We start from the raw sequence: 27,371 nt of genomic DNA, 5'->3' as shown, positions 1-27,371 counted from the left end.
TACCATACTATATAGATAAATTTCATATATAGAGTTATTGATTTCAAGTTGTTGCTGGTATTCTTCATTCTTCTAACGTCCAAAGGGTCAAAACTATGCAATTATATTACCTGATATTGGTCATTTATATTTTCTCTTTTTTATTTCCAACTATTGGCTAATTTTTATCAATTATATGAATCTTTTCAAAGAATCAGCTTTTTCCTTTGATTTTTTTGTTATTTTTTCTATTATTTTTCTTTTCATTTATTTCTGCTCCTTCCTTATTTCTTTTCATCCATTGTCTTTGAGGGCAATGAGTTCTTTCTCTAGCTTACATTTGGTCATTCTCTGTCCTATAATATACATTTTATTGTGATTAAGAATATTAAAGTATACTCTTACCTCAAAAGCAGACATATACCCATTTTTGTAGAACCTAAAACAGTCTGCTTTGACAATAGGATTAAGAGAGTATTATGTATACTTAATAATGCCTCTCTTAAAAATAGGAATTCCCTCAGTTCAGACATGTAGCTCCACATTTGTCACAAAATATCATAGTCACTGTACAATTTTGTACTGCAAGGATGAAGAGAGAACTTGAAAAGTAATCATGATGCTTTTGATATATTCTCTTTTTATATTCTATCTAACATTTGTAAGGGAAATTTTTATATACTATAATAAAGTAGGAATATCTAACTTTATAAAATGTTGTGTTTGATTATTCCATACTCTGATCTCTAAATTTACTTACCCAGATGAATTAATGCAGTAAAATCAATGACAATTCGAAGACTATCTTATTAACAGCAATTTTATTCTGAGATAACGGTATAGCTATAAGCACATATGGTATCCAATGTATCAGTCCTCTCTTTATGTGGCAGTAAAATGTCATCAAGATAGAAGTGCTCCTTACCAATGCTCAAAAAAAAAAGCCCCATAAATTATGTGCTCACAGATGTTAACAAAGGTACACAAAAGTCACTCCTTTACTGTAGTTCAAGAATGAGAGGATGAGATATCATGAAATCAAGTTTTATTGTTAAGTATTGTAAAATAACCTACAACAAGAACCATAAAGAATAATACGAACAGGTGTTTTGATTTCAAATTAATTGTTAAATGCTCTGAAACAATGATGAAAACATACAATGCAAAATGATTAATTGCATTGATGTACACTCACCTTACACTGGAGGATAACTTGCTATTACTGATGCTTTCTTCTGACACAGACCTGTAAAATAGATACAACTTATTTTAAATTGGGGACATTTTAAAATCTTAAACAGTTCAGTGACTATTTGAATGAAGAATGTTTTTCAAAGAATATTGTAATAACTATGTACGGTGCCAGGTGGGTACTAGACTTGGCAAGGGGATCACTTCGAAAATTATATAAATGTCTAACCACTTTGCTGTATACTTGACATTACTATAAAATAATATTGAATGTCAAGTGTAATTGAAAAAAATAAAGTACATTTTGATACATAGAAAAAGAAACAGAATGATTCACTAGATGAAATAAAATATCTGCTTTCCACAAAATACAAAACAGATACTGTCTCAATATTAGAACAGGGGCCATCAGCCACCTTGCTTTGTTGGTTTACATCTCTCATCTTCATTTTACATTTAATCAAGTATTTAGGTTAAAAGTCCACATTTATACAGACAGGACCCCTGATTCTATGATATCCCTAACGCCTCAGGTCAAATTAAGCCAAAACCAGTAAGCAGCTCTCAAAAATTTCAGCTGAATTTTCTATATTTCTTTACATATTTCCTTCTTCCTTTTCATAACACATACTCATGTATTCTCTTCCTATCAATTGTTGGAAGCTAAAACTAGAGATCAATACTTCTGTGGAAAAATACAGTAAATACGAATAAGAGTCTTAATAATGATGTTTAAATATTTATGTTAACTGATTACAGATAATATGATGATTTCACTTATTAATTTGGTGTACTTAAAAGTTTATGATACATCGGAGAGCTATTGTTATCTCCCATTTTATAGAGTTATAGAGAATAATTTTAAGACATAAATATTAAATCACTTGTTCAAGAGATCATAGTTCTTACACGCAAGATTTAGGAGTTAAAACCAGGTTTTCAGAGGCTGAATGTAATTCTGTCTCCATTTCATGATGCTACCTCCTGTCTCCTAACCTGATATTATGACCTACACATGTAATTTTTAGTTAAGAGATGACTTTACAAAGTAGCAATATAAATATTTAGGAAATAAATATTATGGTGGCAGCTTCAAAGATATTATCTCTAGTTGAGGGAAGGACCTTAATAAACTTGTTTACCACTGGTCTGAGACTCTGTCTCTAAAAACTTATTATTTGAAAGTGGCCTTGAAATGCAGTGTTACCTATTCTCCTGAAGCCTGTGGACAATATAACTATTCAGACAGGGTCAGTTGACTAAGAGGCTGAATAAACCACAATATCCAGTGCACCCATGTGTCCTTGTAAAGTAATACCAGTGGTAAAATGAATGGTTTAAGTAATGAGTAAAAGTAGAAAAAACATAAAGGACACCAGCCCAGTTTGAAATGTGTCCCTGGGGCTCTCCTCATATTGCTTTACCTACAGTCTTAGATTGTTCTTGATGAAATCCGAATACCTTTTTTTTTTTTTGGAATGTTGACTAAGAGTAAATATATATTCTTATATATATTTACACGCACATATATATATACCTCTCGCTTTCAGTATCACTTCTGTAGCAAAGCTCCCTTATTTTATCCTGCTTTATTAAAACAGCAGCAGTGATGATGAGCACAGGTAAAGAAATGTAGAAAATGAGTTGAAATCGGCGTTTCGGAGAAGTGGTCGATCTTCTCTCCAAAGAACTCTTAGCTAGAATGGAAAATATCCATTTCAAAGTATGTCGTAGCTTTTATTACCCAAATGACAAGGTGGGCCGGAAATCATTACCAATGATATTCTTGAACATAAAGCATTTCATTCATATATATTATATGTGTAATAAAATCCAAAATAACTAAACTAATGTAGAAAAGGAGCTGTGACTAGTGCTTTGCTGATGATTCTGAGTTTTGAACCTTCCACTACATGGTGATTTCTTTGATCAAAGGTAATATTCTTTCATGAAGTACATGTTTAACACTTGCAAACATTTCTTCAATTCCTTTCTGGTACAGCTTCTCCAAAGTTCAAACATGTATATCACAGAGATTGTTGAGACTGTACCTATATGTGAGAATTAAACCTGGGGAAAATTGTATTTAAGCTCCCTTACATTACTGCAATTTTTTTCTAAAAATTAAATATTAGTAGTCACTAAATAACTTATTTCACTAAGTTCTTTAATCAAATACATCGCAACAGGAAATTATCAAAATGACTCTAGGATTATTTTATACAATGCATGACTAAGCCTGGAATTAACCCATTTTTGACTAACTGGCTCTACATTTCTTTCATCAGTTCTTTTTTATTCTCAACTCACCTCTGTAGCCATTTCTGGGCATCTGATCTATGTGGCTCCTCAGGTTCCATCTCTTTGTATTTAATTAATTACTCTGGGTCTCCATTTTCCATTGGTTGAAACTAGCCTCCAGTTATCTGCGTCAAAGTTGCTGCTATTTCATTCAAAGATGCCTGGAGGAATCATCCAGGCATTTACCTATTCCTGGATTTTCACCTCCTCCCTTTTATTATCCCAAATTGTCTTAGCCTTTATTACTCCAGGGCATAATTGTCAAATTAGACTCCCCAAAACATACATTTTACCCATACCAAACTTTAGTCAAACATCCGGTATAGAACAAAGCATTTTTCCCTGGAGGACCCTGAATTCTTCAGCTCCCAAAAGTTTTCATTCCTTTTTTATCTCACACATTCAAATTGATTTCAGAAAAAACAGATGAGAGTTTTGTGTCAAGTAGAAACAATATTTCTCATGAATGAAGCTATCTCAGTTTTCTACTGTAAAAAACACAGCTTAAATGATTATCTAGTTTCTCAACTAACTATCCTACCATAAGTCAATAAATTCCCGGTTTATTTAGAATAATCTATGTAAACAGTTAAGTATATCCTGCCAAAACCATTTTAGAGAGAGTGACGCCTGATACCTTTCTGCTAACAAATACTATTAATGTGTGTGGTGGTTAATTTCATGTGTCAACTTGACTGGGCCACATATGCCCAGATATTTAGTCAAATATTATTCTGGCTGTTTCTTGAGGACATTCTGAAATGATATTAACATTTAAGTTAGTAGACTGAGTGAAGCAGATTGTCTTCTATTTTAAAGTGCCTAACATTGAGTATGGTTTCTGTTATTATTTATGAGAAAATAATAACATATGTGTGTATTTATATGTTACATGTTTCCTCCTTGGTTTTAGAGGGTGAGGCCCCCTTACTGGTTTCACCCAGCCAGGCTGCCCCAGGACAATGCCTCAGCCGTGGGGCCTCTATCCAGAGCCATGGGATGGGGTAGACTACCTAGGGAAATGCACAGCAAAAACACAATAAGATATCAACTCACACCTGTCAGAATGGCTATTAGTAAAAACACAAAACGTAACAACTGTTAGTGAGATGTAGTGAAAAGGGAACCCTCACATACTTTTTGGTAGAATAGAAGAATGATAAGCTATAAAATGGAATCACACGGCCTCTAAAAAGAAACAAAAGAAACAAAAAACATAAAACAGACCAAAAAAAAAAAAAAAAAAAAACAGTAGGAAGGCAGTAGGAAGGTTCTTCAAAAAATTGAAAATAGAATTACCACACCATCCAGCAATTCTACTTCTGGGTATTTATCCGCCCCCTACCTCGCCAAAAAAAAATATACTAATTGAAAAGATATATGCACCCCTATGTTCACTGCAACATTATTTAAATAGCAAAGATATGGAAGCAACCTAAGTATATCTATCAATCTGCCTGCAACTATCTATCTATATGTATATATAGATAGATACATATAGAATGGAATATTACTCATATATACAATGGAATACAAAAAACTGAATTCTTGCTATTTGTATCAACATGAATGGACTTAGAGGGTACTAAGCTAAATGAAATAAGTCAGATAAAGACAAATACCTATGATCTCACTTATATGTGAAATCTAAACAAAACAAACAATACAAATCAGAAAGAGACTCACAGATACAGGAAACAAGCTGGTAATTACCAGGGAGGGGAAAGGCCAGAGTGGGGATTAAAAAGTACAAACTTGCAGTTACAAATAAATCATGGGGATATAATGTACAGTGTAGGTAGGGAATACAGTCAATAATATTGTAATAACTGTGTATGGTGACTCATGGTAACTATAATTATCATGGGGGTCATTTTGGAAAGTATATAAATATCAAATCACTATGATATACACCTGAAACTATCAGTATATTGTATGTCAATTATAGTCAATAAAAAAATAATGAGCATCTTATATATGATGAATATTAGTATGCAAAGGAGCTGATTAACAAATATCAGGTCTACCAGTACAAGCCTATAGAAATATAGTGAAGGAACATTTTTGGAGATCTGAAAATAATTTCTACAAGTCTAAAAATCTGCTGTGTCTAGTAAATAAAACCCCAAGTATCCCATGCTCGAATGCTTGTGTTGAGAAGATACTTAGTTTGATGCTATCACAATGGACTGACATCAGAATTTAGTAAATGTGAGCGGGATAGGAGTGAAACTTCAAGTCCAAATGAATTTTACACTTGACTCTATTTGTTTTGCTACTACTTAAAAGAAGGATGTCTTAAAGGTGACAAGAAGTTCAGAGAAGTATAACTGGAAACAAAACAGAAAGAGCCAAAGATACATCCGACTGTATCAGTGGACAGAAAGAAGCCTGTCATTGTTATGTTTTATTAAATATAAGGTATATGGTTAATTATTCATTTTATTTTTATATTCTCCATTTTTAAAAGTCTTACATTATGTATCTCAAGAACATACAACAAGTATCCAGTAAAGAGTATGTAAAAAGAGTAAAATAAATTGATATATCAGAGGATACATTATAATATATTCTCATCATAAAATATTGTTACATTTTTTGCTAACAGTTATTATTTGCTTGTATTATAAACTACTTTCAACTAACACTGTTAACTAGTTCTATTGTTGTTTTGTTTAAATAATAGCATTTATGTAAGAGAAAATTAAACAATCAGAATAATAGATCATTTCAAATACCTATTTTACCACATACTTATGTGAAAAGAATAATGTATGTGTATAATTATATGTTCTATCTTAAATTATTGTGCTTTTTTTGGTCTGCTACACAGTCTGATACAGCTTTGTGTTAGCTCTCTCAAAAGTTGGTCACCCTGGGTATGACTCCCCACTAGTAGTCAAGCTACAGATAGAGTTTCATTCTTTATTTGCCTCCAAAAGGAAAGGGGGTTAGGAAGGACCACCCTCTTCTGCTCCTGGGTTATTTAAGGTGGGCTCCAAGACACTGTGGACCAGGGAGTATCCCCCAGCAATTCCCAGTCTCATCCAGGCCTGCTGGATCTCAAAATACTGCTCAGGACCCCTGGCGAGGGGTGAAAGTGGCAGGGAAAGGGATTCTAAAGGGGAAATTTCAAAAGATTAAGTTGGAACCCCTTACAGTGCAGGAGAAAGTAATAAAAGACAGCCTGAAAGATTCTAGTGGCATTAATATAATGATTACTAACACTATTTTAAACCAGAAATATATGTGTCAATCTAAGGTGAACCATCTAAATTAATCAGTCGAATACTTTGCACAGGAATTTCTACTTTTAAAAGTGCCTAATAATGGGTATGCTTTGTGGTAGTAAACAATGTCAATGTTAATATACACAGAACAATACAAAGTTATACTGTCCAAGGTATTTTTAAATCTTACAAATAAAATAAAGCTGTGTTTGTTGACATCAGTGTTTTTGCAATCTTGCATGTAATCTATAGTTTAATTTTATTCTCTTACATATTATCTTTTATTAATACAATTTTAAAGACACTAACTAGTTATAACTGAATGTCCATCATCGATACTTCCAAATTCTCCTTTCATTTCTTGGCAATCAGGAGGTGCAAACCCTTCTTTACAATGGCAATGGTTAAAATTGTTGCAAATCTGGAAAAATCAGAAAATAGTACCTTTCTTATTGTACAAAGATGGTTTTCAATAGAGATCAATGGGTATTCTATAGGTGATCAACAGATAATTTGCTCCAGAGAATTTATCCTTCCTAGAGAATTTATCTTAGACAATGTCAACAAATTTTGACAAATTTTCTCTTGAAATTATCCATACTTTAGAAAGTACATCTAGCTTCTGTTGCCAAAACAATTTTTTTAAAATTGTTTCAAGTCTCCCCACGCAGTCAAACTGAAATATTGGCAATTACCTGTAACATGCTACTAATTATCATTTATTTGTCACCTTCACAGAACAGCCCAAACTCTAAATTAACAAGCAAGACTAGCAAGAAATTTCTAATAACCTTTACTTACCAGTTTCTGCTTTTCCTCTATAAAAATAAAATCATTTTGGTTACATGGTAACACATGGTGCTTGCAGCACAACCACCCCTCATATTTACCAAGCATTTTATACATCCAGAATCTTAAATGTTTCTACTTTATATTTCCTAATAAATAGTTTGGCAAGATTTCTTAAGACGATAAAATTATAGACTGTTAAATGACACCAAGTACTGTAAAAATGATTTAAAAAATCATTCAACTGATTTATCTTTTCAACTTCCAGTATCATTTATTTTTCCTAGAATTTGGATACAAGACAGTGCTCAATACTATTTAAGCCTCTTTTTAGGTTCTTTAAACTACCTCAGTATTTGTAAATGTGAGAATTCACATTCCAGTAACTGGAAAACTAAAATTTGATGTAACAAATTTTCCCTGTATTGATGGAAGTGCACAAAATTTTACATGCAACATGTGGACTTTAATATTACAGAACGTGACCTTTATAAACTAGCTTACACATAAACAAAGTGACTCTTTGCTAATCTGTCCTAACCTATGAAGTGTGGCACCAAAAGACCCCCTCCATAGCTTTTAAGTATGTAAACAGATGATTCCTCCCTTTAGAACAAGGTGAAAAATCCCAAAGTTCCCTCCCAGAAACAAATGTTAAGCCAGAATTATCAATTTCTAAAGTTTCAGTAGATGAAACATCAGAAATCAGTCATGGGCAACTCTTACTAAGTCTTTTATCTAGGTACTACTATACGAAGTTATAGTGTTGAGCAAAAGGACTCATAGGTTTCTCATTATGTTTTTGTTTTAATGAGTCTCAAAATTCATGACAGATTTTTGGTCAAGTTGTTTCCATTAAAAACTAATAACTTAAAAACTTCCACACACAAAATAGAAACCCAATGGTAGGCAAAACATTCTCCTTTCCTTCTGAGAGTTTTACGGTGCATTGTATTCTTTAACCAGTCTTTGACAAATAAACATAAATGGTCACTTGAGACAAACAGATCTCAGACCATTCTTCCACCACTGATTAAGACTGGGGTGGCAGGTATTGGGGATAATATTCATTTAGCCTTCTGAGTTTTCTGGGTTGACTTGGTAACTTTGCCAGCTCCAGTCACCTTCTCATCCACTGCTTTGATGACACCCACAGCAATTGTCTGTCTCATGTCATGAACAGCCAAACAGCCCAGAGGAAGATGGGCAGAGAAGCACTCACCATACACGACTTGTCAGGAACCATATCAACAATGGCAGATTCCAAAAGCATCACCAGATTCCAAAAGCTTTGTCCATCTTCCAGCTTTTTTCCCAGAACAATGATCAATATTCTCCTTCAGCTCAGCTAATTTACAAGCAATATGAGCTGTGTGACAATCCAGCACAGGTGCATATTAGCATTGATTTGGCCTGGATGGTTCAAGATAATTACCTGAGCCATGAAGCCAGCTGCTTCCATTGGTGGGTTATTTTTGCTGTCACGAGCCACACTGTCACAACAAACATCTTTGACACATTCTTGAAACTGAAGCTCACACTGTCCCCAGGAAGAGCTTCACTCAAAGCTTCATGGAGCAGTTGAACAGACCTTACTCCAGTTGTAACACTGACTGAAGCAAAAGTCACCACCAAGCCAGGTTTGAGAACAGTGTGTCCTCTTGACCCACAGAGACAGTACCAATACCATCAATTTTATAGACATCTGGAGGAGTAGACGCAAGGGCTTGTCTATTGGACAAGGTGGTGGCAGAATGCAATCAAAAGATTCAAGCAGAGTGGTTCTACTGGCACTGCCATCTTTACGGGCAACTTTCCGTCTTTTGAACCAAGGCACACTAGTATGTGGTCTCAGCATGTTGTCACCATTCCAACCAGAAATTGGCACAAATGCTACTGTGTCAGGGTTATAACCAATTTTCTTAATGTAGGTGCTGACTGCCTGAATGATTTCCTCGTATCTCTTCTGGCTGTCGAGCAGCTCAGTGGAATCCATCTTGTTAACACCAACAATTACTTGTTTCACATCCAGTGTACAAGCCATAAGGGCATGCTCATGGTCTGCCCTTTCTTGGAGATACCTGCTTCAAAATCACCAATACCAATAGCAATAATCAGGACAGCACAGTCAGACTGTGATGTGCCTGTAATCATGTTTTTGACAGTCTGTGTGTCTTAGGGAATCATGATGGTGACATACTTGCTGGTCACAAATTCCCACAGGGAAATAGCAATGGTAATAACCACACTCACATTTACCTTTCAGTTTATCCAAGACTCAAGCACACCTCAATAAGCCCTTTTCCATCTCAGCAGCCTCCTTTTCAAATTTTTCTATGGTTCTTTTGTCAGTCCCACCACATTTGTAGATCACGTGGCCAATAGTGGTTGACTTGCCCAAACTGACTTGCCCAAATCTACATGCCCAATGATGGCAGCACTGATATGAGTCTTTTCCTTTCCCATTTGGCTTAGATTTAGCGGTGGTTTTCATGACACCTGTGCCCTGGCAGCAAACCCATTGCGAAAAGCTCAAATAATTTGTTTAAAATTTCCAAGCCATTTATTGAATTTTTAAAGCATGTTGCTTAAATTAAAATTGAAATTACTTACTCCACTGTTATTGCAGTGATTAGAATTGTCGCACATCCTATAATCAATCAGGTATTTGATCTCTCTACAAGTAAAGTTGACACAAAACTAAAAGAAAACAAAAAGAAGTAAAAAATAAAGTCAGTCAAATCATTGGATTGTGTGCATTAATAATACATAAGAACAATTTAAGAAAATGCCAGAATTCATATTACCAAGGACTGGCATAAAAACTCCCCAACTAAAGTAACTTTGAGTACATTAAAATAAATGTAAAATAAACTAGGTATCTTTAGATCGCAAAGATATAATCATATGTAAGAAGTCGGAAGTCTTATTTTCTTACCATCTACCACCAGAAGTCCTCTTAGAAAGACAAATTTCTGGAAAAACAATTTAATTGGTTCCTTGAGTTCAAGAATTATCTGAGGAGCATTTTAAAAATAACCATGTCTGGGATCCACTTGAGACCATGGCATCATTATCTCTGGGGGCAAGTTCCAAGCAATTATCATGAGCAGTCAGGGTTGAATACTATCTTATGGAAGGTCAAGATCTTAAAATCACTGGTATGAGCAGCAAAGGGAAATAGTTTACTTCCATGTGAAAAAATGAATAGAAAGAAAAGCAAGAATAACAGGTAATCATATGAGGTAATAGGACAATGCGAGACTCCCAATGTGAGATGGCTAAAAGGCCTTCTAAGAAATGTTTAATGTTCAAATTTACATTGTTCTAATTTATGGCATTAATTTTTGTGGCCCTTCCTAATTATCCCCCCCAAATTAGTAAATTCAATACTTTGTGAAAGGATTTGGTTTTGAGGGTGAGTTTTGTCTTTGGATCATAATAACAACAGAACATGCAGAAAGAGTAGGATAAACACTCTGGAATAGAGATTTGATCCACTATCCTTTAGATTTCTAGGGGGAGAAAGTCCTCAGGTCATATTTTTATTCCATATGTTTCCAGGTGAGCAAGATGTGATGGATACTCTGATTATTTTCATGTGGTATTATCAAAATGTATTATATAGAAACAAATTTGAACTTAGCAAGCAAATCTTGAGACTTTCAAAAAATGTATGTCAATTTAACTTTCCATAGTATCTCTCAGAATTAATACTTTCAGGATTAATTCGAATTTTAAACTCTTATTAGACAAATTATTGATGTATAGAATATTATGTTTTTAATTACATTCTATAATTATATTATTAATTGTTAATACTGCTTTCTTATTCGTATAGATAACATAAATGATAATATAATATGCTGTGTCTGTTACTGTTGCCATAGCATCTTTACTGTAGACTTATTTGCTATAAGCTATTTTACCCCAAACATTTTCACTGCATAACTTATTGGCCATAAGACAATTTTGTTGTAAAAGAGATGAAATCATGACAAAAAAAAAAAGAGACTTTAAAAAAGACAAAATGAAACATGAAAAAGTGAATAACAGAATTAAAAAGACTATTTAAAACGTGTAGATTCATGGCAATACTGCACAAATAACTGATTTCATTTTTGGATTGTACCTAAGCATTTAGCTTCATTCTATTGGAAATATGTGTTCAAGTCTGCACCCTCAAAAAGGGCCGTAGGCTTCTCCTTCTCTTCCCAATGCAGTGTGTTTCAAAATAAGAAACTAAATCTTATCATTGTAAATCATTTTAAAGAAGGGGCAAATCTTTGTAAAGAAGAAATGCTAACTATTTAAAGAACATCACTACCACATGTCCTCTGATCATTCACTGTACAGACCATTAGGAGGGCTAGTTAAGATTTATATATATAATATAAAAATGGGAGTAATTGCAAGAACTCTACCAACAGACAAATGAAACCAAACAAAAAATTCCAACTGTCAACCAGCTATTTTATCAAAAATTAAAACTGTCAACCAGTTATCTTATCAAAAAATAAAACTTTCAACCAGTTATTTTATGTTTGTTATTGCAAAATTGTCCTACAGCCAAGTACTTATATGACAAAAATGTCTGCAGCAAAAATGCTTGTAGCAAAGATGTCTACAACACAAATGCTATGGTGAAAGTACCTAGAACCGTAATACTATTGTATTGTAGATGAATATATTGTAATAATAACATCAATTTAAATAAAATATTCATCTACCAATCAGAAAAAAATCAGATTTCATTATAAAAAATTAAAGTGTAAATTTAGCTCTTCTACTGAAACAATGAATACAATTAAAGAAATGTTGTTGCAAAAACAGTCCATAGGAGAAAAAAAATGCTTGATTTCATAATACCACACTTCACCAAAACTAGCACTCATATGAGATCTTCAAATTTTGGCTAAAACATTATTCTCTATAGTGTATGCAAAATCACTTGATTACATAATGCAGAACATTAAAAATTATCTGTATTACAATTAGTTAAAAGTAATGTTGTTAAAAAGAGGTGTGAAGATCATTAATAACAAATATTACTAGAATATTGCTAATATATCAGTTAAATAATAATTGTTCACAACTTTTAAATAGAGAAAATGAAGAACTATGTATATTTTCAATGTCATATTTGAACATTCATTAAGTGGCTCATATGAGGCCAACCTAAAAATTATTTTATTATCTAAGGGAATGTACTTTTGTTTAACTTGATAGTCACTTCACTGTAAAATTCTAGATTTTGTGAAGTTATATGTTAACACATAGATTTTGTTTGGCAGATATGTAAATGATTTTTTGATTGAAAAGATAAACCCCAAATTATTTATAGTACATTTGTAGGTTTTACATCAAAGCTAGCAATAGTATTTCAACATTCTTTTTCTTAGTGCCTCTAAATATAGGTCTTCAAATACTCTTTGAACTAGTTTTAACAACTTGTTCACTCACTAATGAGCTAAACAAATGTTTGACATGTTCTCAATTTATGTTTGTATAGACTCATGTTTTTAATATTTTTGACAGTTCTCAAAACCCCATTGAGGTGCCTAAGTAGACTCATCTGCCAGAGTCAAAGAAATGTATTTGCCCAACAGATGTTCCCCTTGAACTGTTTAAGTATAGACATGTCTTTTATTGTACCCACATGACTTGTGGAATGATTCCCAAGTGATGTCAGAAATATAACTTAGCTGATTCTCTATTTCTCTGGATTTTTTTGTCTTCATTTTGGTTTTTGGCATTTTGTTTTTGTTTCTGATTCTTAACCAAATGAGTCTGGCTCTGGTCTGTACGTACTTGTGAGCATGCATGTATACATACATACACACTTGTATGCACATACAATTTTGCTTATTTCCTATATTATGGAATGACTATACCTTTGGTTTATGTTAATGAACTTATTCATTTCTGTCACTTTAAGAAGGTGTAAGAAAATGAGTGTGACTGTTAGGGATTCTGTTATGTGTGTCTAAGTTTTTAGGCTGCTAACTAGCTTCTGTATTACCTCTCATTTCAGTCTGAAATAGAATTTACTTAATTTGGTTAGGAATTTTAATTAATAGTAATGGCAAAATAAAACTGTGTTTCAGGGTAATGAGACGTGTAATACAATAAGTCTAAAAAATTTAAAATGATTTTTCTATTTTGGTGAGTTTATAAGATTATTTTAAAAATGTATTTGTGAATATTTTAGAGCCAAATACTATATTGATGTAAAATCAGAATTTAGTATTTTTACTTGTACAAATGGCAGCTTGTTATGAAATATTTAATTTGTTCTTAACAGAAATAGTACAAGGTATTTCCTTATCATCTGTATAATCTGTCCAGATGGCAGAAATTCAGTATCTCACCAGAATAATTTTGTTTTATGTCATGTAAATAGTTATTTTTAACAGGTTCCTTATAGTTCTACTATTTTCTCCTATTTTATATGAACTCTTGGGTTGTCACTCTGATTAATAGATATCTAAGCACTTTCTACTGGACACCACTTTTTAATCAAGTGACCATACCTCCTCTGACAACTATTTTGATTATGCTTTATCAAGGTCAGACCCTAAATTCAAAAGAGTTGTTTCTTCCGAATTTTTTCATACCTAAAACTGTCTTTGAAATTTCTGAGATTGCCATTAGAAAATCACAAAGATTTATTTGCCTATAAAAATAATGATAATAGATGTAATTACATTTGTTTGGTATTCTCCATGTTTCCTAATTAGACAACATTGTAAGAGCTGCATAGGAAGAATGGTCAAATCAAAGATATAAGCAGCCTTCCCCAGGTTAACTTTTAATGTTTTTAATATAAACATAGTGTTATTAAGATGTTTTATATATTGTACATTTAGAATGGATTGAAAGCTCCTAGAAAATCAAGTCTATTTCTCTTTATATTATCTTATCCTCAGGAGAAATTTTAATAAAACTCAATAGTTATTACCATACTCCTCCCCAGCAAAACAAAGAATTTTACTTTTCTCCATTCTATTACTATTGGTGGCTCTAATAAATTACCCAGAGCCATTCGGTCTTTTGATCAACTGAGAGTTTCTGCTTTTCTCTAATGTTTGTCTAAAGTCTCTGCTCTTAGTTACAGGATAGAAACTAGGTCTTCACTGCCCTGTGTAAAAGATTATACCTTGTATTCTAAACTATTTGAATTCAAGAATTAGACTCACAGGTACAGGATGTGGAGCTTAAGCTGACATTGATTAGACAATTTTTAAACCACATCATAAGGCTGAAATAAGCTTTTACTGGAATCTTTTTTATATTCAGGAGCATAAGATCACATGAAAGCAAATTGCTAATTCAAGGTCCAGGGTAATAAGAATTAATTATACAGGACTGAATTAAATTATGAGAAAAAATTAATTGTGGATTTCTATTTTTTAATCTATATTTCTGATGGTATATGAGGAAAGCCTTTTTCATTCTTCTCGATGCATTCCTAATCCTCAGTTTAGTTCCTATGTTTTATAAACTGAAATGAAACATTTTAAAACTAGTAACTGATTCTCACTGATCCCTCAAAATTCTGAAACAGTACTTTTACTGTTTCTTTACTATTCATGGAAATGCAGTTATTTACATAGGCTCAAAATTTTTTTTGGAGGATTTCTGCTTCCAGTTGGGGTAAAATAAGGGGGTCCAGAATTATCCTTTTACCATAAAATAACTAGAAAACTGGACAAAGTATAGGAATCAACTATTTTCAGACATTGGGCAAAAGGCAGCACAAGACTATTATTATCTCTGAAGAAAAGAAGAAAATGAAACAAATGAGTAGTGCCCTTCCATTGTTCAGGCTCTATGCCTGGAGGCAATTTCCTATAGTGAAGTAGCGGGAGGAGGAACCTACATACAGCCTGGAAATCTAGCTGAGTAACGGAGACAGAGATTCAGGTTTGTGCAGTTTGGTAGACTGTCAAAGCTAGAATTTCCTGGGAAGACTATTCTAGAGGAGGGAACTATACAATGAAAGAGATCTATTAAATCTGCATAGAATTGCCTTGTGTTTTTAACTGAATACAATCAGTATCTGCACAGTGCAAATATTCACAACACTAAGCAAGAACAACTTCCAGAAAAAATAAAAATTAACAAGGATCTTTAAGATGAACGATTCCTGAAATCACATAGGGCTAGAAATCATATCAAACAGACAGACTTTGTTGAATGCATAGGACATTTGGTAGAGACCATAGAAGGTCCACAACTTAGAAGTGGGGCAAATTTAGCCTACAGTAAAATTATACCCTAGAAATTTACTCCGTGCCCTAAAGAGAACTTAGTAACAAGTCTTGAAAGAATTAAACTAATCTGCAAGTAACTTAACTGCCTGCAAAAATAAAGTTCAATTGTCTTTAAAGCAAGAAAGCATTCAATAGCCTTAAATTAATAAAATTCACTATTCAATAAAAATTACTAAAAATATGAAGGGAAATGTGGCCCAGAAATAGTAAGAAAAAACAGCCAACAGAACCATAATTACTAATGTTAATGTTGATAGAATTAATAGACAAGGGTGTTAATAGATGTTATAAATCCACAGGCTCAAGGATGTAAAGGAATATATGGACACACTTAGAAAAGTATTAGAAAATACAAAAAAGAACTAACAGAACTTCTAAAATAAAAACTAAAATATATAAAATTAAAATATCATAGATAGAAGATTTGTTGTATAATATCTGTTCTAGCTTTAGAAGACCAACTCACACTTAGTAAAGAAGCTCTCTTCCCAATAGGTCATGGACCTTAGCACTTTTGAGAACCTTGAGGAGAGATATTCACCTATATTTACAAGTATTTCAGGTGGCATATGTTAGAGAGTACTTCTTGGGCTTGATTTCCTAGCCTCATGGAGAAAGAAAATCTTAAAGATCCAGACTTATTCCTTGTGAAATTGTCAGAGTACAATTAATTCTCTAGCTCTTTGCTCAAAACTATAAAAATACAATCAACCCGAAACATTAGCTTGCTTAAAACTGTATATATATAATCAACTCAAAAAACAAGACCTATCATTTTTTATGCTTAAAAATAAATGTTGAGATTATTCATGATCGAAACATCACACTTTTAAGAAAATGTATATAAACTTGTAAATAAGGCAGAGGGTATTAAATATTCTCATCTAAGAATAATTTCATTGACTAATGGTATGAACATTTATTGACATGCTATTACTGCTGCCTAGACCCCAGATTTTATAAATTTTCACATTATTATGTAGATTATTTTGTCCAGAAGAGATATAGGAAGTAACACATGAAAAGAATAACATCAAAAAGTTATGAAGTGAGTGACATCAGAAGCGTGGCAGTGTGAAGGGTCCCCTTGATCTCTCCCCTTGAAACTATAACATTGAACAGCTACAATCCAACTGAAAATTCACAGCCTAACATACAAACACATCTGAAAGACTGGTGCATCAGAGCACCTGAAGGTAGGCGAATTGGGTAAGCATGAGAGAAGGAAAGGCAGAGGAGCAAAGACCGGTGCCATGGACGCAGCTAGCAGCTCCCTGCAAGACTTAGGAAAAGGGGAGGAATCAGGTAGTGGCTTGCATTCTCTGTAGCCCAGAGCATTCCTATCCGAGTGATCAGCATGAACTATGGCAGCAGAACCCAGTGATTAAGGCAGAGACAGAATACAAAGGTGTGACAGCTATGTTCTACCAACTGCCATTGATAGAAAGCTGAATCACAGAGCCTGGACGCCTCCCCTCTCTTTTCCAGATATCCCCTCCCCCACACTCTCCCAGAGCTAGCAGCAGACTCCATGGAAAATTGCAACAATGTGTGTCAAGATACAGAGCAGAAGTCTGAAACCTCAGGAACCAAGGAGATGCACACTGTGACTGGTCCCAGTGACAAAGATAGAGATACATAAGCCACGCAACTGAAGGATGCTGGTTAGCATTACTGGAAGAAAAATAACCACAAGCACACTGACAACCTCTCCCAACTCACCTCACCCTACCCTTCCAGGCTGATCTGGGCGGAGGCACTGGAGCACCTCAGGCATCACAACACTGCATCTGGCTGCTAGGGCAGCACTAAAGCTTCAGGGTCTCTACAGAGGCTTAGAACTCCAATGCCCATCACATTCTCCCACAGGGTGGAGCTCTGGGACTGAGATGACCTGGTCACAGAGGAGACACACACCGCTCCAGGTAAGAAAGGGCTTCTTCTCTTCTTCTTCTTTTTTTTTTTTTTTTTTTTTTTTTTTTTTTTTTTTTTGCCATACAGCAGAGATCTGAGAGGCCTGGGCAGTGCAAGAAGCTTGTGTACCACCTACTGGGGAGGGGGTGGAGGGAAACCCTTTTCTTATCAATGTGCCTGGACACCTCCCCAGGAGAGATAACTATAGTTTTTTTAAAAAAATAGCAGAGTATATTTCAATAATTACAAAGGCAGAGAAATAATCCATCAAATACCATGAGCAACCAAGGTGACAAGACACCTCAGTAAGATTTTAAAAATCTCCAGAAAATAAACTTATAGAAATATGTGATTTAAATGGAAGAGAATTCAAGATTACAGTTCTGAAAATACTCAACAAGCAAGAAAACTCACATAGCCAATTTAATAAACTCAGAAAAAAATTAATTAACAGAAGGAATAGTTTACCAAAGAGACTGAAACTTTAAAAAAAGAACCAAATAGAACTTTTGGAACTGAAGAACTCAACAAGAGATTAAAAGAAAAAGAAAAAAAAAAGAAACATCTAGCTTAGGAAATAGAGCAGACCAAATGGAAGAAATAATTAGTGATATTGAAGACAGAATCTAGAAATGATGCAGATGGAAGAAGAGAGACATGAGAGTAAAAAAAAAAAAAGAAAAGAAAGAACGAACTCTACAAAAACTACCTGACACCCTATTACAAGAAACTGAAGAAGATACAAAGAAATGGAAAGATATTCTGTGTTCTTGGATTGGAAGAATTAACATAGTTAAAATGACCTTATTACCTAAAGCATTATACAGATTTAATGCAATCCCAATCAAAATCCCATTGGCTTTTTTAGAGAAACAGAACAAAATATCATCAGATTCGTATGGAAACACAAAAGACCCTGAATTGCCAAAATGATCTGAGAAAAAAGAACGAAGCTGGAGGCATCACTCTGTACTACAGAGTGACAATAATCAAAACAGGAGAAAAACAGACACACAGACCAGTGGAACAGAATCAAGAGTACAGAAGTAAACCCATGTATACATGGGCAAATAATTTTCAACAAAAGAGCCAAAAACAAACAGTGGAGAAAGGAAAGCTTCTTCAATAAATGGTGCTGAGAAAGCTGGAAAGTCACCTGCAAAAGAATGAATCTAGACTGTTGTCTACCAACACACACCAAAATTAATTCAAAATGGATTAAGGGCCTGAATATAAGCCTAAAACAATTGCATAGAAGACAACATAGAAACTAAACTCAAGGACCTTGGACTTAAAGAGGATTTTATTAATTTGAACTCAAAGGCAAGGGAAGTAAAAGCTAAAATAAATGAATGGGACTACATCAAACTAAAAAGCTTCTGCACAGCAAAAGAAACCATCAACAAGGTAAAGAGGCGACCATCCGAATGGGAGAAGATATTTGCAAGCAACACTTCTGATAAGGGCTTAATATCTAAAATATACAAAGAACTCATATGACTCAATAACAACAAAAAAACAAATGATCCAATCAAAAAATGGGCAGAGGACCTGAACAGACACTTCTCCCAAGAAGACATACAAATGGCCAACAAACATATGAAAAGATGCTCACCATTGACAGCTATTAGGGAAATGCAAATAAAAACCACAATGAGATACAATCTCACACCTGTTAGAATAGCTATTATCAACATGACAATTAATAACAGGTATTGGAAAGGATGCAGAGAAATAGGAACCCTCATACACTGCTGGTAGGACTGTAAATTGGTACAGCCACTATGAAAAATAGTATGGATGTTCCTCAAAAACCTATGAATTGATCTACCATATGATCCAGCAATCCCTCTACTGGGTTCTTATCCAAAGACTTGGAAACATATATCCAAAAAGATATATGCACATCGATGTTCATAGCAGCATTATTCATGGTGGCCAGGACATGGAAGCAATCGAAGTGTCCTACAATAGATGACTGGCTACAGAAGCTGTGATACATATATACCGTGGAATATTACTCAGCCATAAGAAGTGATGAAATACTGCCATTTATAACAACATGGATGGGCCTTGAGATAATCATGCTAAGCGAAATAAGCCAGACAGAAAAAGGTGAAAACCACATGATATCACTTATATATGGCATATAAACCTAAAAGTAACAAACAAACATGACAATGAAACAAACTGGACAACCGACTAGTAGTTACCAGAGGGTGGGGAGACAGGGTACAATGGTTCAAATATGTGGTGACAGAAAGAAATCTAACTATGAGTGGTGAATATATAATGTAAAATATATATGACTTGCTATTGAATTGTACACTTGAAATTTATTGGATTTCATTAACCAATGACACCATAATAAAAAATAACAATAAAAAAAAGGAAAAAAATGGGTATAGAAGGAAAGTACCAAAACATGATAAAGGCCATATACAACAAACCCCAAGCTAATTTCATACTTAATGATGAAAAACTAAAAGCCTTCACTCTAGATCAGGAAAAAGACAAGATTGCCTGCTCTAACCACGCATTCAAGAAAGCGTTGGAAGCCCAATAGAGCAAGTGGGCAAAAAAGAAATAAAAGGCATCCAAATTGGGAATGAAAAAGTCCAACTGTCACATTTTGCAGATGACATGACGCTTTATATAGAAAACCTTAAAGACTCCACCAAAAAACTATTAGAAATGATAAACAAATATAGTAAAGCTGCAGAATACAAAATCAATGTAGAGAAATCCACTGTGTTCTTATACACTAACAATGAAATTTTAGAAAAAAAATTTTATTTTGCAATGGCAAGAAACAAAATAATATACCCAGGGATAAGCTTAACAAGGAATGTGAAGGACCTATACACTGAAAACTATAAGACATTATTAAAATAAATTGAAGACAAAGAAATGGAAAGATGCTTCCTGTTCATGCATTGAAAGAATGAACATAGTTAAAATGGCCATATTACCCAAAGTAATATACAGATTTAATATAATTCCCATCAATATCCCAATGACATGTTTTAAAGAAATAGAACAAAAAAATCAGATTTGTATATAATTACAAAAGACCGTGAATAGCCAAAGCAATCCTAAAAATAAAGAATAAGCCCAGATAATTATACTGCCTGACTTCAAATTATCCTACAAAGTGACAATAATAAAAACAGCATGGTATTATCAGAAAAAAAGACACAGAGACCAATGGTACAGAATCAAGAATCCAGAAATAAACCCATACATATGTGGGCAAATAATTTTCCACAAGGAGCCAAAAATATACAATGATGAAAAAGAGCTTCTTCAATAAATGGCGCTATAAAAATTGGAAAGCCATATGCAAAAGAATAAAACTATACTGCTATCTGTCACCATACACCAAAATCAATTTAAAATGGATCAAAGGCATAAACATAAGACCTAAAACAATAAATTGCATAGAAGACATAAGTACTAAACTCATGGACCTTGGTCTTAGAGAGGATTTTATGAATTTAACCTCAAAGGGAAGTAAAAGCAAAAGTAAATGAATGGGACTATATCAAACTAAAAAGCTTCTGCATAGCAGAAGAAACCATCAACAAAACAAAGAGGCAAACAACTGAATGAAAGATAATAGTTGCAAACAACATTTCCAATTGGAGCTAATATCCAACAACAAAAAAAACACCCCAAACAATCCAAATAAAAACTTGGGCAGAAGATCTAAAGAGACACTTCTCCTAAGAAGACATACAAATGGCCAACAGATATATGGAAAGATGCTCAACTTTATTAGCAATTAGGGAAATGCAAATCAAAAACACAATGGGACACCACCACACCTATTAGAACAATCATTATCAACAAGACAAGTAACAAGTGTTGGGAAAGTTGTGGGGATAGGAACCCTCATACATTGCTAGTGGGAATGTAAATTGGTATAGCCACTATGGAAAACAGTATGGAGGTTCCTCAAAAAATTACAAATAGATTTTCCATATGACCCAGCAACCCCTCTTCTGGATATCTATCCCCAAAATTTGAAAACATTTATCCATAAAGATATATGCACCCTGATGTTCATGGCAGCATTATTCACGGTAGCCAAGACATGGATACAATAGAAGTGCCCTTCAATAGATGATTGGTTAAGAAGATGTAGTACATACGTACGATGGAATATTACTGAGCCATAAGAAAAGATGAAATACTGCCATTTGCCACAACATAGATGGATCTTGAGATTATCTTGCTAAGCAAAATATGTCAGACAAAAAAGTTGAGAACCATAAGATTTCACTCATATGTGAGATAAAAACCTGAAAGCAACAAATGAACAAGACAAACAAACAGACTCATAAACACATAACAGTTTAGTGGTTACCAGAGTAAAGGGGGAGACAGGAAGAAGTAGATAAGGTTAAAAAGGTTTAAATATATGATCAAGAAGGAAATTTAACTTTGGATGTTGAACATACAATGTAATATGCATATGGCATATTACTGAATTGTACACTTGAAACCTATATAATTTTATTAACCAATGTGACCCTAATAAACTTATTAAAAGAAAAATCATAAAGTAAAAATTATAGAAAATACAAGAAAAATGGCAGAATAAAACATTCATATAACAATCATGAGTCCAAACAAGATAACTTAGACCTATTTCTCTCTGCTTGTCCTTGCTAAGCACAATTATAAATTATAAAATTATAAATGGGTAAGAGACAACCAAAGGAGAACTCTGAGCTGTAGAAAGTAGGTGAACTGGTACGAGATCTAAGACTGGAACTGCATAGCATCAGGGTGTTTTGTGTCCCCCAACCAAACAGAGGAAGACAACCTAGACCTTGCATTTCCCAGCCTCACAACTAGCAACAAAAGACAACATAGGTAGGTTCATTCCTTCCCCAGATCAAATTTTATTCCCTCTGACATTATCAAGGGAAATCAAGACCAATACCACCACCAACAGGAGGAGTAGATTTAGAACCCTATCAGTAACAAATGGCCAGGGTAATCCCTCTTTTTAAGGATTTAAGTCTCTCCTGCTTTCCCCCCAACAAAGAGATAGGTGGGCAGAACCAGCAAGAGAGCTCAGCAGTCTGGCTAAGAAGCCTTTTCCCCCACAGTGCCATTTACCTGAGTCTGCAAAGACTCCTTTCCTCCTCCAGGAGATATCAGGAAAGGTGGGTAGTATTGGAGAAGGGGTCCAACCACAGCAAGCAGCCAGGCCAGGAGAGCCCCTACCATGTCCAGATGAGCCAAGGTGGATGAATGAAACCAGAAGAAGAGATGCAGACAATAACAAACAGATGAGCCCAGGAAGTCTCTTTGATCCTGACGATCCGAGAATCCTTTCCCTATCCAGAGATTTAAGAGCAGCTGTAGGGGTGAAGGGATGTAAGAACCAGATGGCAGATTCCAATACCTCCCTTTGCCACTGAAAGACATGTTGTTTCCTGGTCTAAGGAAACTGTCTTATACCTTTAGGAAGAATCAGTAGAAACCATTGAGAAACCTAGTGCCAATAAGTAAACTAAGCAGACAAAATAACAATAAAAGGCTCCGATAATTAAATTTCTTTTGGAATCATAGCCCAGAAAAGAAGGCCAAGACCTAAACAATGTGACTGCCTACTAAAATAATAACTTTAAATAGGGTCCAGGATCTCTTAACATAATTGACAAAATGTCCTGGATACAAATAAAGCCATGCCAAGAACTACAAAAAACCACAACTTGAATGAGAAAAGATAATCAACATACATCAATGCCAAGAAAATTCAAATGCTGAATTTCTGTAACAAATATTCTAAAGCAAACATCATAAAAATGCTTCGACAATCAATTACAAATTCTCTAGAAACAAATTAAATAACTAAAAACATCTCAGTAAAGCAATAGAGGTACAAAAAATAGCCAAATGAAAATTACAGAATTGAAAAATACAATGAAAATTTTTTTTAATGCTGAATATGCTTAATAGTAGAATGGAAATGACAGAGGCTGCAATCTATGCCCTTGAAAGAGTAAGAAATAATAAAAGAAAAAGTTCTGGATCATCATAAAGGAAGAAACAGTGAAAACATACATATGAGTTAAATATAATAGGCAAACCCTTTTATTAGTTTTAAAATCATATTTAATGATGGAAACAAAAATTATAATGATTATGGAAAATATCAACTTCAAGAACCATCTGAAGACTAGCTGCATAGAACTTATAACTAAAGGTATAAAGAAGAGACCACTCCAGACCAGTAGAGACTGGTAGGAGGTGCAAAGACTCAAAACTAGCTGAGCCCACACTCACATGTAATGGTTGAGTATTGAGAGGGACATTTCGGCTGCAGAGGTCCCCCCAGAGGAGTGATGGGTCTCAGCTCAACATCGGGCTCCCTAGCCCAGAGTTCCGCTGCCAGGAAGAGGAGCTCCTACAATATCTGGCTGTGAAAATCAGCAAGGATTCTGCCCATCCAGGAGAGACAGAAGGCTGCTGGAAAACCAGATATCCTCTTAAAGGCCTCTCACACAGATTCACTCTCTCACAAGCACTCACTCTGGGCTCTGGTGGAGGGCGGCAACTTGGTGGAGGGCGGCAACTTGAGAAGTGTCAGTGACACAGACTGAAAGACTGAATTGTGTGGCCTCAGGGTGAAGGCTAGAGGGAAAGCCTCCATTATCCCAGTGTTGAGCCCTACTCCCATATAGGCTACAGGTAGGCACCATCTCTCCTGTGTTGAGCTCGCCCCCACATGATCAAAACAAAAACTGCATTAGCCTGGTGAACTCAGCTTGCCCCACCCCAGGACTTACCTCACCCAATTCCAGCAGCACCACTGGAGGCACTTCCTGTGCCTGAGCAACCAGCCCCGCCCCTCACATTACAGGAGGTTTTTTCAGCAAAAACAGCCAGCCATGGCTTGTGTGCCACCTGAGGCACTTTCAGGGGCAGGCAATCAGCCCCAACCCATGCTGCAGCCTTTCTTAAACAACTCTCAGTGGTCTGTGGGCCAAATGTGAATCTATATTAACCTGATGAATACTCGCCCCACTCTGGTGACTACCTGGGACCCTCCTTCACTCAAACTGAGTACCAACTGAGGCTCTTTCAGCAGCAGAGCCTAATGGGCAGTGGGTAGGTGGCGTCAGGCCTTGGAGTGCAATAGGCCTTTTACTAAGCTGCCCAGATCCAGTACTAGTGGCAGCTGAACTTAGTTCTCAGTGTGGCCACCCTGCAACCCTTGCCTTCAGGTCCAACACAGACATCAAACAACTGCAGATAGCTTTGTAGCTCCTACCAGGTAGCCCCAACCTAATCATAAGCAGCTGCTGACCTTGGCCTGCATGAGAGCCCCTCTCAGGAGACCTTATAACCAATAAATACACTTGGAAGCTGGCTTCAGACCACAACAGAGCACTATCTGATTAACTCTACAAGCAGCAAACCCAAAGGGTGGTCTCAATAGGCACAGGAGCCTGCTGGAGTGAACCCCCATCTGAGAAGTCAGCCCCCACAAAGCAGCTTATACTCTATGGGTATGGCCAATGCTCACAGCCAGTCAGCCTGAGAGTCAATCCCATCAACTGACATGCTAAAAGCCATAAAGGCTCAAATACAACAGGAGAGCAATACGCAACCCACAGAAGGAACACACAGCACAGGTGATGAAGGAAACTGCAAAACTGGGCCACAAAGGACACCTACTGCATAAGTTCACCAGCAGGCAAAGACATAGGAGATTTGCCTAAAACACTAAAATGAACACAGAGAGGCAGTCAAAATGAGAAAACAAAGAAAAATGTCCCAAATGAAAGAACAGGAGAAAACTCCGGAAAAAAAACTAAATGACATGGAGGCGAGCAAGCTACCAGAGAACAAATTCAAAATACTTGTTATAAGGATGCTAAAGAAATTTAGTAAGAACTTCAACAAAGAGAGAGTGAGCATAAAACGGAGCATAGAAACCATAAAAAAGAACCAGTCGAAAATAAAAAATACGATAAAGGAAATGAAGACTACCCTAGAAGGAATCAACAACAGACTAAGGATGAGGATCAACAGCAGATGAAACTGAGGATTGAATCAGAGATTTGGAAGATAAGGTAGCAGAAAACACCCAACTGAAAAAGAAAACAAAAAGAAAAAATTTTAAATTAAGATGCTGTAAGAGACCTCTGGGACATCAAGCATACTAACAGTCGCATCATAAGTGTACCAGAACTAAAAAATAGAGAGCAAAGAATAGAGCCTTTTTCAGAAAAATGATGAGTTTAAACTTCCCTAACCTGGTGAAGGAAATATACATACAAGTCTAATAAGTACAGAGAGTCCCAAACAAGATGAACCTAAAGAGGCCCACACCAAGACATGTCATAATTAAAATGCCAAAGGTCAAAGACAAAGAGAGACTCCTAAAAGAGCAAGAGAAAGGCAGCTAGTTACTTATAAGGGTACTCCATGAGAATGTCAGCTGATTTCTCAACGGAAACTTTGCAGTCCAGAAGGAATTGGCACAAAATATTCAAAATGATGAAAAGCGAGAACCTATAACAAGACTATTCTACAAGCAAGGTTATCAATTAAAACTGAAAGAAAAATATAGAGCTTCCCAGACAAAAAAAAAAGCTAAAACAATTCATCACCACCAAGCCAGCATTAAAGGAAATATTAAAAAGACTTCTTTAAGAAGAAGGGGAAAGAATATAAGTATGAATAGTAAAATGGCAATAACTATATACCTATCAATGCTCACTTTAAATGTAAGTTAATTAAACATTCCAATCAAAAGACATAGGGTAGCTGAATGAATAAAATAATAAGACCTATGCATATGCTGTCTACAGGAGACCCACTTTAGATCACAAAAGACACAGAGATTGAAAGTAAAGATATAGAAAAAAATGTTTCATGCAAATGGAAATGAAAAGAAAGTTGGGGTAGCAATACTTACATCAGACAAACACACTTTAAAACAAAGGCTATAATAATAGACAAAGAAAGGCATTACATAGTGATAAAGAATTCAATACAAGAAGACAAAACCCTGGTAAACATATATGCCCCTAACACAAGAGCACCTACATATATAAAGCAAATGTTGACTGACAAAAAAGGAGATGTAAGCAATAATACAGTTATCATAGGGGACTTTAACACCCCTTTGACACCAATAGACAGATCTTCCAGACACAAAGCAGCCTTAAATGACACACTAGACTAGATGGCTTAATTAATATTTTAAAAGTGCTTTACCTCAGAGCAGCAGAATATACATTCTTCATGAATGCAAATGAAACATTTTCCAGGATAGACCACCTGTTAGGCCACAAAACAAGTCTCAATAAATCGAAGAAGACTGAATTCATATCAAGCGTCTTCTCTGACCACAATGATATGAAACTAGAAATCAATTACAAGGAAAAAAATGAAAATTACACAAACACATTGAGGCTAAATAACATGCTACTAAATAATGAATGGGTTAACAATGAGATAAAGGAAGTCATCAAAAGGTAACTACAGACAAATTAAAATGAAAACATAATGACACAAAATCTATAGGACACAGCAAAAGCCTAAAAGTCTTAAAAGGGAAATTCGGAGCAATACAGGCCTACCTCAAGAAAAAAAAAAAAAGAATCTCAAATAAACGAGCTAATCTTATACCTAAAGGAACAAGATAAATAAAAGGAAACAG

General features: G+C 34.9%; 1 protein-coding gene and 1 pseudogene across 1 annotated transcript in view; both read right to left on the bottom strand.

Moving 5' to 3' along the window:
- Positions 1-8,508: 8,508 nt before the first annotated feature.
- Positions 8,509-24,350, bottom strand: LOC120595605 (elongation factor 1-alpha 1-like; annotated as a pseudogene).
- A 137-nt stretch (positions 24,351-24,487) lies between these two features.
- LOC120595604 (disintegrin and metalloproteinase domain-containing protein 5-like) overlaps positions 24,488-27,371 on the bottom strand; it is a 76,047-nt gene continuing 73,163 nt past the window's right edge. Inside the window, exon 7 of the mRNA XM_039853765.1 lies at positions 24,488-24,676. Coding sequence (XP_039709699.1) covers positions 24,488-24,676 — 189 coding nt within the window. The remainder of the gene's footprint in view (positions 24,677-27,371) is intronic.

This window comes from Pteropus medius, unplaced genomic scaffold, assembly GCF_902729225.1.
Source record: "Pteropus medius unplaced genomic scaffold, Ma_sr-lr_union100, whole genome shotgun sequence".
Classification (NCBI taxonomy): Eukaryota; Metazoa; Chordata; class Mammalia; order Chiroptera; family Pteropodidae; genus Pteropus; species Pteropus medius.
This window is presented reverse-complemented; position numbering and strand designations above follow the sequence as displayed.